At 41.1% G+C, this 18,968-nt stretch overlaps 1 protein-coding gene across 6 annotated transcripts in view; it reads left to right on the top strand.

The window, feature by feature from the left end:
• sulf1 (sulfatase 1) overlaps nt 1-18,968 on the top strand; it is a 36,363-nt gene that overhangs the window by 6,700 nt on the left and 10,695 nt on the right. For 5 of the 6 annotated variants that reach the window (XM_067486677.1, XM_067486673.1, XM_067486678.1 and 2 more), the window contains exons 2-11: nt 3,714-3,802; nt 6,181-6,479; nt 6,846-7,085; nt 7,661-7,812; nt 11,850-12,019; nt 14,621-14,771; nt 14,919-15,094; nt 15,317-15,445; nt 15,843-15,899; nt 18,612-18,738. In XM_067486677.1, coding sequence (XP_067342778.1) covers nt 6,305-6,479; nt 6,846-7,085; nt 7,661-7,812; nt 11,850-12,019; nt 14,621-14,771; nt 14,919-15,094; nt 15,317-15,445; nt 15,843-15,899; nt 18,612-18,738 — 1,377 coding nt within the window. In that variant the 5' untranslated portion in view covers nt 3,714-3,802; nt 6,181-6,304. The remainder of the gene's footprint in view (nt 1-3,713; nt 3,803-6,180; nt 6,480-6,845; nt 7,086-7,660; nt 7,813-11,849; nt 12,020-14,620; nt 14,772-14,918; nt 15,095-15,316; nt 15,446-15,842; nt 15,900-18,611; nt 18,739-18,968) is intronic. The other variant, XM_067486674.1, reaches the window with a different exon arrangement.

The raw sequence follows: 18,968 nt of genomic DNA, 5'->3' as shown, positions 1-18,968 counted from the left end.
GACTTTTTCGGGAGATCTCGCACCCAGTGCTTCTGATGGGATTGAGGCTTTTGACAGGAAAGTGGCTGGAGGAATAGAAATGTGCTGTATTTTATTCATCAGATGTCATCTGTCCCTAATGGCTTCCATGCATGGTTTAGAATAGTTAACAAGAAGCGACTTGCTTTAAGCTCCTATCCTATAACTCTGATGCAGCTTATCCTCTTATTGTAATTCCATGTTTTCATATCACTCTGTAAATCAGAGGAATGGTTTCCCTTTTGTTGGCTCTCCTCTCCCCTCTTCTCTTTCTCACCCTCCTAAATGGTTAATCTGCTTTTCACTTGTAAAATTAAACCTCAGCTAAATGTTTTACATTTCCATCAAGCACTGAACAAAATGATCATGAGTATATATGAGTGATAACTGTCCTGTTGACTGGCATTAATCCCATTTGTTAGCTCAACAGAATATACTCTTAGTTCAGGATATAAAACAAAAATCCATGCCATTTTCAACACAGGGATATGCATGGACACCCCCATACGCAACTTTACCTCGTTTCTGAAATGACCGTGTGTGTTTTAATAATGTCCCCAGAGAGGACAAAAAAAAGCATGATTTCATACAGACCACCTGGTGGAGCACAGGCCATTCCCACTTTGAAGTCCTTTGGACCAGTATACATTTAATTATATAGTAAGATGCATCCATAATATTGATAGGGTGGCCTGGTAGCCTTGGCACTACAAAGGGTCTCTTACCAGGTCTGAGAGAAACACGAGAGGTTTAACTAATAGCCATGAATGCACCCACTCCAGGTTCACATTTCGCTGAATTGAGGTCATTCTTCTTCATTAAAGTAGCCTGGGTTGTTACACAAACATTCTGCATACCAGTAGATGGGAATAACTTCTAGCTAATACATGGGACATTTTATAGTTCAAGCTTGGACATAGATTTTGAATACACCATCAGGGTAGAAAGTGGTGTAGCCATAATCAAGTTGGAACAAAGAACCAGTTAACTGTAATTTCTGCCTTGTGCTTGGGTTATCTCACTGGAATTTTGTCATAGATTCTACCCCAGTTAAAGAATTTTGGTTAAACAAATCAGTGGCGCTAAGAGTCACAACCCACCAAGGTTTGAGTCTTTTCCCAGTGTGTACTTACAGCCAAGTAAGTGCACTGGGACAGAGCTCTTGTTCAGTGAGCTCAGTGTGGTGGACCGCCGGGTCTCAGTGGGTACAATGTGCTACCCTTGGCCTGCCAGACACAGCGGGCCCTGACACAGGCCCTACACAGTGTGAAAGGCCCTGGTCAGTTCTCATGGCAGCCGACCAGCGGAATTCTCTAGGATTATAGAAATATTTAGGCAAACCTCAATATTAATGTAAGGCCATGCTCATCAGGCTGCACTGAAAAATGTATGCGGTCTAAAGCAGAAATGAGGAGATGGAACATTGTTGTTCTCCATCTTTATCTGTGTGGCATTGATTATTAGATCACTTTGTACATGCACTATATCCCTACTCTATCTTCACATGAGTATAGTTTGTGCACAGATTTATGATTATAGACTTAAAGGCACAGAACAGCCTACAGAATTCAAACTATGCCATCAGACTTTAATTCCCCTCTCTTTGCCATTGTTCCTTCATGACTTGGCTGCCTTAGAGATGGACTGGGCAAATAGCGCAGTGAGAGAGAAAGAGAATGGACAAGAATAAGAGGGGATTTGAAGTGCTTTGAAATGGCCATTGTCCTTAATGGCAAGGGCCTTTATGAATGACTGATTTACTTTACTGGGGCATGGCATCTGGTTTGGGTTTGACGGCTTGTTTTGCGAAGCCCCCCCCCACAACAGTTCCATCTCTCCATTTGAACTAAATCCAAAGCAGGCATTAGTAGATTAATAAATTTTCTAAGCTTTACATGGCTTATTTTTACAGAAGAAATATATTATATATGTGTCTTCTCAGTGTTTTACCATTTTTCAGTGTCGGCTAATAAATATATGGACTGCCAGATGCAGTCTGTTTACTGTTGCTAAAATAAATATGCAGGCTATTCAAGACCCGGTTTTACAAGACTCTTTGTTCCATCGTCCTACCTCTGAACGGAGTCCCATCCTCTCTTTTTCTTTCATCAGAATTTCCCCTCTCAACCCCTGTTTGTGGCAAGCCTCAGGTTGCTGAGGTTAGGTTAAACAAGCCACCATCAAAGCCATATTACCATGCGGGTCAGAGAAGGGTCAGGGTGCAGCAGGGTGTGTGGTTTGAGGCCCTAATGGGAGGGCACAACTGCCAACCAGCCGAATAGTGCTGCCCTGGGTGATTACACAAGCAGCAACTCTATTATGTTCAGCTTTACTCAATGCACAAAGCCCAGCTGTTTGTGTAGCCATACCAAATCACTGAGCAATGCTGCATGTGCCAAAGAAGAGTAAATGAAAGAGCTGTTTTCTGAAAAAAAAAATGGTTACTGTTATGAAAGTAAAGATTAGTGGGGTGTTGAGGTGTATTAAAAGTCCCTAGTGTTGATGGCTATTAATCTGAAAATTGACCATCTTTTATGTATCTGGCAGCTGCGTGTCTGAAAACTCCATAGTGGCCTTTTTGTTCCAGTTCTTTGAACCTTTGGGCATTTTACGTTGCTCCCATTCACCCCCAATATTCCTCCCCCAGCTTAACCATGATCACTACAGTAAAGGCTCATTTAAAGGGTCATTAGTGCTAATCCTTCAAAACAATGAGGAAGTAGAAACTATGTGCTCCATAGTCCTCTGACTCTGTCCAGATATAAAGAGCTCTTGTCTGTTCCACAGATGTGTAGAGGAAGCTGATTCTACTGTATGACACTAGACGCCACAAATAAATTACATAAATCATTACTCACAATGAAGGGTTTATAAAAATGACACGAAACATTCTCATAGCTGATTCCCAAGGGGTTCGTGAAATTGGCAACATGACTTTAAACACATATTTTAGATGCATGCAAGAGCAGTTGCAGTAACAAAAAGATTTAGAAGCCAACTATATAACTTTATAGCACTTGATTGATATTGTGTTGTGCATTTATAGTTTATGGGTTGCATCTTGCACACAGTATCTTGAGCTGTACTCCATGCCCTCTTCTGCATCTTGTGTTTAAGTGTGCCAGAAAACAAGTTAGACTAAACAGCATATTGTTCTACACACTGGTCCTGTCAGCTACAGAAACTAGTAATTTCCTCTTCAGCTTTAAGCCCCTAATATTAAATTACCATGAGGAAGATGAGATATCAACGTTGCACTATTTAGAAGTAATTGCTGCTTCTCCTTTGAAGTGTCCCTTTGAGATGGACAGCTTTCAGCTGATCCAGGGGTACCTTTGGCCCACAGAGCTGGTAGAAATCTTTTGCTTCAAACTTCAGATGAGGATTCTCTAATCCACTAGGAAAATGGATCAGGTGAAATAGATTTAGGAAGAGAGGTAACCTAAAGGTCTTGCTTTTATTTGTGCCAGTAGCAGATTCTTTTTAACAGCCTAATTTTAGCCTGTGTGTCTCTAGTCTTTATATGTGGCACTTCATTACCCCTGTTATTCCAGTGTAACTATGTCAGGCTTAGTGTGAGTGTGGACCAAATTGAGAAGACTGGAGCGAGTCTGGTAACTAAAAGGGGTTTATTCAAAAAAATGTGAACATGCAACAGAGTCCAAAAACAAGAGTTTGTGTTTTGTTTTTTGCAGGGAAAAACAGCGAGTATCTGGCAGGGAACTGTGGGGTGAGCTGGGTTAAGTAGGCCGCGGAACAGGTGAAAACAATCAGGATTAATGAGGTGAGTAAAGTGACTGAAAAGACTATGAAGAGGAAGTGGGGCTAAGGGACTACAAAATAAAAGCCGGGAAATAGGAAGCAGGGCTGGGAAAAACAGGGTGAGAGGGGAAATGAGTGCAAAGATTGATGGGAAGAGAGAGAGACAGGGTAGGAAAGTGCAGGTGTGACAGTTGAGAGAGGGTAGGGTGTGTGAGTGGGTAGATGGGTGCAGGGAATGCCAAAACGTGAAGGTGAGCACAGTCTGTTGTCGGGCTCATGAAAAACTATTGACTCCAGTGGAGCTAGCCACATCAGGCTTTTATCAGATACCCCACAATGAGGCGTTCTGTCTGTTTTCTCAATTCTCTGAGTTGCATGAAGAGGCTATTGCTGTTAACTTTTGGAATATAAAAATCCTATTTGTCTTGTTTGCTAACATTACCGTAGTTGGCTGACTGGCATGCAGTTAAATCAGGTCTTAGCTTGACAGAAATCGAGACTTGAGTTTTGTCTAGATTTGGACTATATCTATTGTTTCTGGGACAAGCTGCCATTTATGTAGGAGGGCTTGGACCTTCATACCAGGGGAATGTATTTTTGTGGATCCTAGACTTGTTTGTCGATGTCTTATGATATTTTGCATGTCACCATATGTTTGTATGGTGGTTGTGTTGTGTTTAATTCACTGTGAGGTTCTGTGCACTTTGCCATCCTTTGCTGGTGGGGTGTTTGTCCAAACGGTGCCAATGTTTGCACAGAGCTGTCACGTTGACTGAGCTGGCTGGCCCCGGACATTGCAAGTCTGAAATGCAGGACAGACCAAAGTGCTCTTAAAACTCTGTCTAAATTGCTGCTTATCACAGACAGCATCCAACTGGAAGAAAAGCAAATAAACAAAGTTAGGCCAGGCTATGAACATGACTTTGACCTATTCACCCAAATGTCTGATTGGATAATTGCTGTAGAATTTTAAGGATAATTTAGAGGGTGTTTTTTAATGCTGGGACATCAATTTGACCCCTCAGTAAGAGTAAGTGTTTTCTGATGCAGTCATTTGCAACAGTATGTTTAGGCTGATCTGTGGACATGCTCTTGCAACATAAAATATTTTATGCTAGTCTACTCCTTAACCATGATAAAATGATACTGTGCCATCTTAAAAAGCTTAGATTAGTTTAAGCAGATGAGACTGTAGGTAAACGTAATGCATGCATGTAAAAAAAAAAAAACACAAAAAAACAAAAAAGAACTTTGATTTCAACTTTTAAAATTTTTATACACTTTTCTAGTGTACCTTGCATTATGTTGCAGACCCCATAAACTATAATTTATTTTAGCCTGTAGTTTCAGGTTTTTGCCAATTTGGGCCGGTCCTTCTAGGAAATGAGGCTCAGGACAGCTCAACTCAGTGGGGCTAGACAAAGGCTCCAATGTCATAGACCTGTGATTTGTTTTTAGGCCATGAACTTATATTAGGAAGCAGCATGGTGCTAAGGCACCTTTTTAAAGGGTAGAGTACTCATTATTACAGCTTAATGGTTCATCTCACAGCCTCAAGCCATTTTTGCATATATTGCTGTTACATGAATTTAGCAGAGAAGTTAAACCATATTTTATTGAATTTAATAGGAGTTTGTTTTAATAAAGTGTGAGCTCTTGTTTGGTGACGCAATGACCTAATTCTATCAATATCTGTAGGGAGACCTCAAGTTTAATATAAATTTTAATTCATCGAAGATGTGGTTTTAAATCAAATATGACATTCTTAGTGTGCAAGAGGCTGCAGAGTGCTGTGACGACTCAGTGCTGATTTGTGATTGGCGACAGTGGCACTGGGGTTAATGTAGCGAAACCTTCTCTCCGCCTCTCATGCCCCCTAACCCTCTCCACCCTAGTGTGGTCCCATCCTCCCCACTGGCCCTCTGTCATGCTTGACTCACCAGGGGGGTGACTTATGAATGACAGGTGGAAGGTGGCTTGCAATTGGCTAACATAGAGAGGCTGTGGGTTTCTGAGAGCCAATAGCCAATAGAATGATCGCGTCAGACGTAGCTGAACAACAGCGCTTCACTACAAATGGAAAGTTTTCATGTGTGAGTGTGTTATCTGACACAGGAGTGAGTGAACAATGCGTGAAAAAGTCCAGGGATATAACTCCAAATACTAATTAAAATGAGGTTTTTGGGATTCCCTGAGGTGAGATGTGCACTTCTAAATGTTGCTGTTTATTTGAAAAATATTTTCAGGGGTTGGGGTAATGCACTCAATTCATCTGATGCAAATATGCTGAAATTTTATTATGAAAATGTTTGACTTTCTAAAAACTATTAAGCACTTCACTGCTGTATTCATTTACAATGGGCTTCTTTTTTATCATCTTTTGTGTTTGTCTCCACACAGTCAACCAGGGCTGTGAGAGCTGCACAGGTGTGAGTGAGTGGCCTGGCTGGACCTCTTCTCCTTCCGTTCATCTGACCAACAAGTCTTCCATATATCCATCTCGTGGCCTGTCGTCTCAGCCACCATGTTGATGCAGTGGCTGGCTTGGTTGGCTCTGCTGTCCCTAGATTGGGCTCCAGGTAGCTGGGCCTTCACCACCACCAGGGCTCAGGGCCTGAGGGGTCGCATCCAGAGAGACCGTAGAAACATCCGGCCCAACATTGTCCTCATTATGACTGATGACCAAGATGTTGAATTAGGTAAGGCTACCATGGTTTCTGGTGTTCCTGGAATTCTACCTCCTTCTACCTTAACAATTGGGTGATATATTTTTTTATATTTTTTGTTAGACTGTTTACATTCATGCATGTGCTTCTTTTTTGCTTTCTTTGTCTTTGGGTCTGCACATGAAATATTAAATAGGCACCTTAAGCCTGAGCTGAATTGCCATCTGGCCTATTGACTGCTGAATCACTGAGAAATCACAAATGTTGAGTAATTTAAATAGGCTGCCCATGTTAAATTAATAAAGGCTTGCCAATTTTTTACAGGCACAACCCGTTTTTTTACAGTATTAACACTTCATAAATAATAATTAACACTGATCTTCTTGCCTTATTCTCAAGGTTCTTTACAGGTAATGAATAAAACGCGTAGGATCATGGAAGATGGAGGCACCACTTTTACCAATGCCTTTGTCACCACACCCATGTGCTGCCCGTCACGATCTTCCATGTTGACGGGAAAGTACGTTCACAACCACAACACCTACACCAATAATGAGAACTGCTCCTCTCCTTCATGGCAAGCTCAGCATGAGCCACGCTCATTCGCTGTCTACCTCAACAACACAGGCTACAGAACAGGTTTGTGAATTTAAAAAAATGCACACACAGAGACTCGGTGTTGCTTTCTTATTATTTTATCTACGTTGGATCACCTATAGTGGCTGACCACCTCCCTTATGGCAATGATACTCCCAGCTCAAAGTTTCAAGCTGTTTTACATTCACATTAGCAAGCTAGAGTCAATCTTGCTGTCTGCTGTGAGAAATGCAAATATGGTGTTCGTGCCAGGTCACCGTCGTGTCTCATCAGACACTGTCTGTGTGAGTGATAGGCAGCCATTGGCCTGGGCAGCTCAGTGGGGTCTTGTGGGCTGCAGCAAAGCCTGTGGTTTTTGAGCTGTTGTGTTAGTCTGCAATTAGCCTTCTCTGGGATAGACTGGCTTCCTGCCCATCATGTTAAAGAATGCAGTGCAGTGAAGCCAGGGAAAAGGAGACAAGCAAAAAGGTTATCCGTCACATGCACGCACATAATCACTGGTTTTTAAAAATAAAAAAAATCAAGCCCCATGAGACAAATTTGTGCTACTGTGCAAAATTAAAAAAAATGTTTTTCTTTATAAGTAATATTATTTTTTTCGCTCTTATCCTCTACAGCCTTTTTTGGAAAGTACCTCAATGAGTACAATGGCAGCTACATCCCACCTGGGTGGCGTGAATGGGTTGGATTGATCAAAAATTCCCGCTTCTATAATTATACTGTGTGTCGGAATGGTTACAAAGAAAAACATGGTGCAGATTATGCCAAGGTATGTACCTTCTCTTTTTCTGAAGAAAGATCATTAACTCAATCACTCATTAGTTGTTGTTTTTTTCTTCACGACCTAAAAAAAAGACTTTGCCTGACAAATTGCAGGTTTTACTCATCTGTAAGTACAGGCAGTAAATCACTTCTTTTATCACAGTGTTGAGATCCAGACTGGCAAGAATCCTCATGTGAGAATTAAAGGGAATGAGCTGGCTTCTGGAGCATCCCTTTATTCTTACACACCTTGACTCAACATTTAGACACCGTAAAATTCAAGCTCTTTATAAGAAGCTAATTGTGTTTGTGATAAACAGCACTTGCACTTGTGTTTGGCTTCTGCCTTTTTCCTCTCCTTTTTGTCTCACTATAAAGTTTGGCAGAAGGATTTTATGTTATACTACCATAATAAAAATAAAGGGGAATTTCACTTTACCATCGTCCAACACTGGAGACGAGAAATGTTTTTACACTTTCCGAGTCTTTCCGTTTCATTAATGATCAGTTTTCTCTGAATTCTTTTCTTGGAAACGTCAGTTTGTTTCCGTAGCTTCCTGCCAGTATCTTCCCAGGTAGTGCAGTCCTGTGTACATTAGGACTCCATGAGTAGACTTTATTGTTTGGATATATGTCAAGTTTCAAGATGGCCTGCCTGAAAGATGAGCAAACAAATGTTTAAACTGCCGTTTTACTGCCAACTTGGACTGAAGTGTAAAATCACCCACAAGCTGAGGCCAAGGTGTTTACATGACATGGGCTTGGTCAGCAGATTGTGGTTTAAAACCAAATGGACACACTATTTGCAGTTTACAGCCAAAAACCATTAACCTGCAACCACTAGGACGGCCACAGTACCTCTTTTTAGATTCACACAGGGTGAGAAGGTCATGGTACTCCTCACAGATTGCAGCTGGTAAACCAAGTCATTGTGATTAGATGAAGCATGTGCCCAGTGATTTTATCCAATTAGATCCCATCTGATTTTCCATCTGTAGGGGGATGAGTTCATTGAGGTTGAGGTTTTTGTCAAAGACCTTTTGTGTGAGATTTATTTTGAGAATATGGTCCCTACACTTTTTTATTACTATAAGAATTGTAATAAAAACACAAGGCAACCGATATACTGTATTGGTTTCATAACATTCTACTAATCACAGCTTAAGCAGTTTAAAATTGACAGACCACTCCTCATTTAAAAATATTTAAAAATCAAACAACCTTCCTCACTGAAAAAGCCATAAGACATTTTTTAAAACTTTTAAACTTTTTCTAGAATTGATAAAGTTTCAGTGTAAGCAGATGAAGGTCATTGGGAAATCAAACCATGTGTGAATGAATTTGTATTAGAGGCTGCCATTCAACACTAATAATCTCCAAATGGTTCTGGAAAATGTCGTTCTATTCACCTCCCTGATCATGTTAGAGTTGGGGCCAGGAATTCTTCATGACAGTGTCCCTTCCTTTTGACTTGCCAGGGCCCTTAGCAGCAGCTCGTATTTTTGGAGAGCTGACAACACAAAGAAAACAAGTACAGCAATGTCTTGTCATAGGCACGCAATCACCAACCTCCATAGGCCCTTTAGCTGCCAGGTCATTAAAAACTTGGCCCAGCTATAAAGACTATTAATAGAGACAGGGTGAATCAGCCAAACCCACTCCTGACATTTCAGAGAAATCACCCTTTACCGTTTTATTCTCAATATGGCACACCCTTCCGCATGTTGTATGCCAGGCAACAACAGCCACATGCCAAAGCTGCAGGTTGAACGGTTATTGTACTATTGGAAACTTGGCAAAAGCTATTGTGATTTTAGTTCATTTTGATGTGAAGTAGATCATCAGAACTACTCCACTATACATGTTAAAAAGGGTTTTGATAGAGTATCGCACCTGTAGATTGTTTGATACATTTCTGTACATTTCACATTTCCTTATGTGTTGATCCTTAGTTATGATTTCATTCTTTCAGCTATCCTCACCATTCTCATGCCTCTCAAGCCTCCACCATTTCAACAAAAAGAGAGACAGTGTACCACTAAAATTGGAAAATATAATTCAATTCAAGTATTTGAATTTACCAAACTTTTTCGGGGTAGAAAAATTGAATGTTAAAAACTTACAAATTCGTTAACCTCTTTAATTATACAACCCCAATTCCAAAAAAGTTGGGAAAACATAAATAAAAACAAACTGTTGAAACTGACAAATTGTAACATTTCATGGAAAGTATTAGCTGTTGTGATGGATGCAGTATTTGGTTTAGCATTGTCTTGCTGAAATATGCGAGACCTTCCCTGAAAGAGACGACGTCATATGTTGCTCTGAAACCTCCATGTACTTTTCAGCAGTGATGGTTCCTTTACAGATGTGTAAGCTGCTCTTACCATAGGCACTAATGCAGCCATCAGTGATGCAGGCTTTTCTGCTCTCCGCTGATAACAAGCTGGATGGTCCCTGTCCTCTTTAGTCCACAGAACCTGTTCTGTGAACCGTCCAGAATTTACAAAAAGAATTTCAAATTTTGATTTATCTGACCACAGAACAGTTTTCCATTTTTCCCTCAGAACATCTTAAATGAGTTCTGGCCCCAGACACAGTGGCATTTCTGGATCATGTTCATATATGGCTTCTTCTTTGCATCATACAGCTTTCACTTACATTTGTGGATTGCACAGTGAACTGTGTTCACAGACATTGATTTCTGGAAGTGTTCCTGACCCCATGCAGTGATGTCCAGTAGAGAATTGAGATTGTTTTTAATCTAGTGCTGCCTGAGGGCCAAAAGATCACATGCATCCAGTTTGTACCTTTTGGCCTTGTCCCTTGTGGACAGAGATTCATCTGGATTCTCTGAATCTTTTCATTATATTATACTGAAGATGGCGAGATCATCAAAGTCTTCACCATTTTACGTTGAGGAACATTTTTCTTAAATTGTTCCACAATTTTTTAGCACAGTTTGTCACAGATTGGTGAACCTCTGCCCATCTTTAAATTCAATAGGCTCTGCCTCTGAAATCCTCCTTGTATACAAAGTCATGTTACTAACCTGTTACCAATTCCTCTAATTAGTTGTCAAATGTGCCTCCATTTGTTTTTGACTTTTGGCAATAATTTCCATGAAATGGTGAAATTTCTCAGTTTCCACATCTGGTATGTTTATGTTTTGGTGTTGATGAAATTTGCAAATCATTGCATTCTTTTTTTATTTACATCTTCCCAACTTTTTTTGGAATTGGGGTTGGACATTGATCATCTGACAAAGAGATACAAAATACAACATTAGTAAAAGGAATAAAACGTACCAATTTTTGTGTGATTGAAATTTTTAAGGAAAATCAAACAAATAGCATTACGTTGAACCTTAGGGACCTGTTGGTGGGTTTTCTGTCTCCTGTGTTCAAGTCTTGACTCATTTAGGTTTATTTTTATTTTAAAGCCTGAGCTTTATGTATTTTTAGGCTATTCTGTTTCATTATCTCACAGAGTGAATCAGTAAGAACTTAAGCAAATAAAATATGTTTTTACAAGAAAATGGGGAAAATCAAATGTATCTGAAAACCAAAAAGCAAATGGGTAGCTGAGAATAAAGGGTGGAGCTGTCATAACAACATACCATTTGAGAGCGCCTGGCTCCTCTCACCATCAAGTAGTGTCACATTGAATTGTGCAGAGATTCACTGATGAGGCAACAGCCCGTGTACTGTATACACAAACACACACAGACACATTCGAGCACACTAACTCACATTTACACACGCAGAGGCAGGCTGCCAGCTGTTGACTCGACAGATTGGTACTGTAGTGTACTCAATGGCCCCAGTTCATATCCCCACTGGCCCCTCTCCATTTATTTGAAAATGACTGGATGAAGGAAAAGCAACATGTCATGGTGATTGGACTACGAATGAGTTTTAATGAAAGCTTGTGTTGTGTTGCATTCTTCAGCAATCCCAAGTGCACTTTCTGGTTTATGTAGATGTGTTAGCCTTGCAGCACTCATAATTATGATTAATTTATGGGGTTTGCTTTCATTTCCAGGACTATTTCACAGATCTGATCACAAATGACAGTATCAACTTTTTCCGTATGTCCAAGAAGATGTACCCTCACCGTCCTGTTATGATGGTCATTAGTCATGCTGCTCCTCATGGCCCAGAGGACTCGGCACCTCAGTATGCAGAGCACTTCCCAAATGCTTCACAGCACATGTAAGTTCCAGTCAGGTTCACATTATTACTCCCATTCAAATCCACAGACACAGAGCAACAGTTCCTTCTCTGCAATGTTACATTATATTCAATGAAATTATACCAGGACATTCTGGCAGCTTTCATCTGCTGCTATGTAGAATTATTTTTTTTGATGACAGCTAATTTGAGGTTTCATATTTGGTGTACCTAACATTATTGCAGTAGACATGCCCCTCAAACTCCAGTGATGACAAGTTTCTGAGAAGCTGCTATCAGCTGATTACTAGACAAGTGTGAAATCAAAATGATTTACTATCCAAGAAAAGCTGGGGAACATGCATAAAGAAACTCACTAACGGCTCAAACAGCTGTTAGTTATGACACGTTGGCAGTTAGTAGGTGTCCGAACGGTCAATTGAATGCTCACTAGTGAGTGAACTACTTGGTGTAAAATACTATATACGGAGTAGGCAATGAGTGAGTAGGGGGTGATATCGTACACAGCCAATTCCTCTCAGTATTCCTCTTGCTTGATTCTTCTGAGCGCTGTTTCTCACTTAGATCCTCTCCCCTTTATTTTACTTAACATTCCCCTCTGTCACTTTATCAGTCTGTTTTAGTCTATTTATCTCTCCCTGTTTTCCGTTTCGTTTTCTCATCCCTCACTCCACCCACCCCTCCCTTCCCTCCTGTGTAATTTGCAGAGGACTTTGTGACCCTTTCCATATCAATCAGTAGTTTCTCCCTGCGGGTCCTATGGAAAGAGGAATGCGTTGTGTACTTTGGAACACCCTTTGTGACATTATTAATTTATTTTTAGCCTTAGCCTTCGGGTGAAGTGGGTGGAGCAGGGCCCTGAGGGTGACTAAAGGGTTGCCCCAGTGATTGTGTGTAGGTGTAGTGCGCGGTGTGGTTACAGCAACACCATGGGTGGGTGTTTATTTTGATGTTAATTGAAAACCTACTTTCGTGACAGATGTGTAAAAACATTTTTATCATAGGTGGAGGTTATGGAGCAAATTGTTGTATGGATAAGAGTATGTTGGCTCGTAGAGATTTGGTATCCACTAATGGAAATGTATGTCTGCAACTTTATTTGGTCAGACACCTTTTATCTTTATAGCAGATGGCGTATACAGCTCATGTGTAATGCACAGGGTTGGGAAGAGACTTTGTGGTGATGGAGGAGCTGGCTTATAAATCAAATGTGTGTCTGTACTGTTGACAGCAACAATAGCAGGGCAGGGTTTGATGTTAATGTTATTAACATTCTTTACTGAAGGTGTTTTCAACTCGGTCTCTAAGATGTATGTGCCATGCTCCTGACTTATTTTAAGAACCATAGATGCAGTGCAGTTTGTCATTGGCACGTCTGTCTATAGCAAAGTGTTAGTGTAACATATTTTTGTAAAGTTACGTTGGCGAATGTTGCTAATCCAATGCAGGATGTGTCTTGAGCTTTATATGGTCAGGAGACATTCTGCATTGAACAGCAGGTCCTTGGCTGTTGTAATCCAGGGCTAATACCATGAAACTCCAAACTATAAGTGACAGGTGGCAGGTGTGACCTCTCCTATGGACTGGCTTCATTCCAATGACCTCTACATTCCTGATTCCCTGGTGCCCAGGGCCCCATACCTTGGTGGCCCATTGCGCAGAGACAGGTCCCTTTTGTGGGGCTTATTAGACTGCTTGGTTAGGTGGGTGAAGAGTTTACCCTTCTCACAAAGAAGGCCTGACGAGGCAAGGCCAGAAGGCAGCTCACTCGATCAAAGCAAAGCAGCTCCTGTAACAGGTCTTCATTAAGTTTCAAAGTCTTGGTACAATACTTAATCCAGTGGCTGCTTATTTAAGGGTAAAACCTGTTATATTATTCAGGATAATAACTGCTATAACTCAGCAGAAGACAAATTATTATTTATTGTCACTTTAACTTTCAAGATTTTCTGCCATGTTGTAGCCGTTAGAGTCAAATTCTTAAAGTAGTCTATAGTTCTTTACTTTACATCAAATGCAGCAGACAGGTGAACCGCTTCTGTCAGCTCAGACAAACAAAACTGCTTTTCCCTCCTTTTTGCTGTTTACCCACCCTTGCAATACCCCCAATTCAAATGACCATGACTTATTGAGTTTTCAGTCTAGAAGTTGTTGCAAATTTGAGTTTGGGGCCTATTATTTTCTTAAGCATGTGCCAACCCTCAAATGACTTGACTTTGCCAAGCTCGCAGTGGAGCAGGGAGACTCTTGTCTGTGTGTGTGAGGGGAGAGGTTGTCGGAGAAAGGTATGGAAAAACAGCAGTGGTGCTGGCTGCTGAGAAAGAAGACATTTCCTTCAACAAACAGTGTAGCTATTGGTGTGTGTGTTGAACACGGTGGACAACTGGACACCTGTTACTGAGCCGTAGTTTGTGAAAAGTATCAGACAGGTGTTTTTGGCATCGTGAATTGGCTATGTGTACCTGTCGCCTCCCTGCAACAGAGATCCATAAAGATGTTTGTCCTTCTCTGCAACCTCATCAGGAACATAGTACACATGCATATGCTATTTGTCATAGCATATGCATTAAATACAGCTAATTGTTTAAACTGCCTGTCTCATCTGTCCTTGATTTCTGCTAGCACCCCAAGTTACAACTATGCTCCAAACATGGACAAACATTGGATCATGCAGTATACAGGCCCCATGAGACCCATCCACATGGAGTTTACAAACTTTCTCCACCGGAAAAGGCTGCAGACACTCATGTCTGTAGATGACTCCGTGCAGATGGTAAGTTCCTCGTGTGGTTATTTATGGATATTTAAAAAGAAATTGATTGCTCTGTGCTATGTAATTATTCTAGATAACAGGAACGTGTATCTCTTGTCTGTATCCACTGTGTATCACTTCACAATCACATGTCATTTCTTTACACAGGTTTATGATATGCTTGTGGACACTGGAGAGCTGGACAACACTTACATCATCTATACAGCAGACCATGGCTACCATATTGGTCAGTTTGGATTGGTAAAGGGCAAGTCAATGCCTTATGACTTTGACATTCGTGTGCCATTCTTTCTGAGAGGACCCAATGTGGAGCCAGGGGCAGTGTAAGTCCAAAAAACAACCAAAATAATATTTTTTCAGCTTGCAGATTACAGTGTCTCCACATTTTTAAGTTTAGTAATGTGCTGTACTTAGCCTATGTTGATGTTCATTCTCACAGTTAGCACAGATAAGTGTTATCTTATTCACTCTTTTTACATTACATTTGGTTTTATTGTATGTACTTCAGAATATTAAGTAAACCTTTTGTGCATGTCTATCATCAGAAACCCTCATCTGGTGCTAAACATTGACCTAGCCCCCACAATTCTCCACATTGCTGGGCTGGACACCCCTTCAGACATGGATGGAAAGTCCATCCTTAAGCTGCTGGAACAGGAAAGAACTGGCAATAGGTCTGTATAGATGTGTCATGCCATGCCGTAATGGATATTATGTACAGTAATTGCACAGTGTGTGTTATATGTGCATTAGTTCTGTTCATTGATTAAGTAAATAAAAATGTTCATAGCCAAAATGATTGCTTTTGCTCTAGCTGCACAAGAAGTGGGTTCAGGGCAATTTGGCAGATTGACTTTGGCTGTTAAACTTTGGCTGAAATTCTGCAGAAAGGACTGGGATAATCAATTTACTTACACAGTACTTACACAACTCCCTTGAACCCACAAGGTCTTTAGCTTGATATGATCAACTTCCATAAAGTTGGCCAACCACATGCTCACCATGCTGTAGCTGACTATGAATGCATAGGCCATATGAATTCTATAAACTTTGTGCGTTTTGTTTTTCCAGATTCAAACCAAACCGGAAACCCAAAGTCTGGAGAGATACATTCCTTGTGGAGCGAGGGTAAACTAGGCTTCTTTATTCCCTTTCCACACCACAGGCACATCCATGTCATTACAGAGCATTGTGTGTCACACAAACTTGACAAAACATTTCACTGAACCTCAAAAAGTGCAAGCCTCAATGCACATACCCTCTTCCAGCAACACAGATGTTTTTTCTAGTTATTTGCTATCTGACAGACATTTCCTGACCACAGTCAGCCTAACTGTGGAAGAGGTGTTTGGTAAAAATACGCGTGGTCACATTATGAAAGTTCCTGCAAGAGGCACTGACACATCATTTAACCAGGTCATTTGATGATTTACATAAAAAACAAGCAGAGTCTTTGTCGTCTTAAGGGGCTTTGCATATATTGAGCACGTAAGGACCCCAAACCTGCTTAGCCTGATGTTCCTACACTGTCAGAAAGAGGCAGAAGATGCATTCCAGGAAGATTGTAGACACACATAAAATAAACAAAGGCTAGTCAGGATTAAAATGATTTTACTTGAATTGCTGAAAGGTCCACTCACAAGATGTGTCACCAGCTCCGTGTGGAACGCAGCAGTAACACTAAATCTAGTCCTTGAACTTTTCCCTGACGCTGTTCTTTTTCCAACATTTGCTCGTTGTTTCACTATGGGATTCACCTCGGCGTGACCAGCTGCGGAAGCTCCAATGCACTGGGCTCCACCATCATCTTATCACGGCCAACTGTCCCTCCTTACTCATTCTCACTTCCTGTGTGAAATTATAAGCTCCTTCAGCATCTTCTAGGCAGCTGTAAACCTGCTGAACCGTTCAGACGACCTGCAAAGGAGCGTGTCGCCGAACGCAATTTCTTATCGGCTTCACAGCTTTCCTTCGCAAGAAGAACTTGGCGTAACATTTTTCGGGGAACGGTGTGTGTGTTGAAGCGAGCTGTTCCCTTGGCTACCATGTATTTGATTACCGGTGTAGTGTACCAGTTTAACTCCGGCTAACAACAATCCAACAACGTTTGCTAGCAATAGTCTGTTTGTTAGACTTTTTTAAATTTAAGCTAATATGTTACGCCAAGCTGACTCCAGCAACAAGGATAGGCTCGGAATAAACCCTGCGGCCATCGCTTCACCTAAAAGGCTGTGTTGTGACGAGCCTCTCTTAATTTTACACAGTCACTCTGTCTGTGAACTACGTTATGTCTACGTTAACAATCTCACTTAAAGGGCTGGAGCCTAAGGCTAAAGAGGCTGCATCCCACCCATGTCCCCCATCATGCGGCTCTTTTATCTCTGGTAAGGACCCTCACCCCATGTGCATGGTCAGTAAACATGCTCAGGCCTCTCTGGCAGACCCGCAGGTTGAATCCGGGTCGAGCCCGAAGGACTGCTCAACCTGTCTTGTCACTGACAGACATGGTGTCATTGGGGCTTCTGTATTTTTCACACCAAGGTGAATCCCATAGTGAAACACCTCACTCTGTTATCAAAGAATTAAGGATTACGTTAAAAAACCCAACGTTTTCTGTGCAGTGCACCTGATTGCATTAAGTATGCTTTTATCTGTTCTTTCTTCTGCCAGATATATGTCGTAAATGATGATTCTATAAAAATACTATATATTGCAATATGTCAAATTCTCCCATAAAGCTCCTGTTTTTTCTCTGTCATTTCCCCACAATCATGGTTTTGTTCAAAATCACTCTCTTGGCCCTCCAATCACCTTTCTACTAATGTTCTCATTTGTGAACTACCATGTCAGCATCTGTAGATGCATAACAGGAGTACAAAGAAGGAGCCATTTTCCTCTGCTGCCAGATGGGTTTTTGCCGTACAGGAACTAGCTCATCCATAAACCACTGTATATGAAATGGAAAAAGTGTGACTGTTAATCTTTTGTGGCTTTAACTCTTAATTCATCCAATATTCCACACCGATTATAAAAGCTTTCTGTATGTGTTCTTGTCTTTAAATGCTGAGATTAGCCTCTAAAGACCTTTCACTCAGTTACTTACGCACAGATTTAGCAGAACACATAGTAGTTAATGTTGCACACATCTCTCACTCATAATCTGATATGCACTATGATTTGGTATCCTCACATGACCTTACTGTACCTCAGAGGCTGTGAAATGTTTCCTAACAAAATTTAAATAATGGAGGGAATGGCATTGACGACCACTGCTACTCTTTAATTACCCTTGGCTAAAGACTAGAAGCTACTGCCAAGCCAGTGTGTGAAGATTGGCTGGTTCCCCGTGGAACAGTGTGTAGACAAGACGAGACAGCCTGACTCATGATGGGGACAAGTTGTTCTCTGCTTCGTTGTCACTGTCTTTCTGTCTGTCGGTCAACTGCAGCCAGGCTGTGTTGGCAGAGAGTTGAGGATCCAGCCAGGGATTGGGGCAGGGGGGTTGGCATGGCCAGAGCAAAGACTCAGCCAGTGCTTGTGGTGGTTGCATAGGAGAAGGGGGCAGAGCAGCTGAATGTGGTGCCAAGCTAAGGTCAAACAGCTTGGAACTGAGCACTGGTGAGGCTAAGCTCCATGCCCAGAGCGTCTGGCACACACAGCCGGCATATAACTTATCCATTCATTGGCCATGACCATGAGAAGCACTCTGTACCAAAAGTGAAAAATAATCAGCTGATTTTGGTTCATTAATAATTTTAGGTGTTTATTAACATATTGACTCTGAGTATGTCTGTTTGTTGGTGAGGATTTTCTCTTGATTATTTTACTTTTGTCGTGCAGGAAGATGCTAAGGAAGAAGGATGACTCTGTAACCACTCAGCACACCAATAGCTTGCCCAAGTACAAGAAGGTCAAAGAAACTTGCCAACAGGCTGAATATCAGACACCCTGTGAACAGCCTGGACAGGTAAAACAAACGTACCTATGTGCACACAAGAAGATTTATGCCAACCTATTAAACAGAAATAAGTCTATGATATTCATTATGGAAAGCTAGTTCATTTCTAACAGCAATGACTGTCACATTCCATGCTGCCTGCTGAACTATTCGACAGAGCCATAAATAACGTAGTCGTCTACAACACATTAGTTGCTTTGTAATTGGACCCTTTAGTTCTTTTTGTGCTGCATTAATTT

This window comes from Channa argus, chromosome 19, assembly GCF_033026475.1.
Source record: "Channa argus isolate prfri chromosome 19, Channa argus male v1.0, whole genome shotgun sequence".
NCBI lineage: Eukaryota > Metazoa > Chordata > Actinopteri > Anabantiformes > Channidae > Channa > Channa argus.
This window is presented reverse-complemented; position numbering and strand designations above follow the sequence as displayed.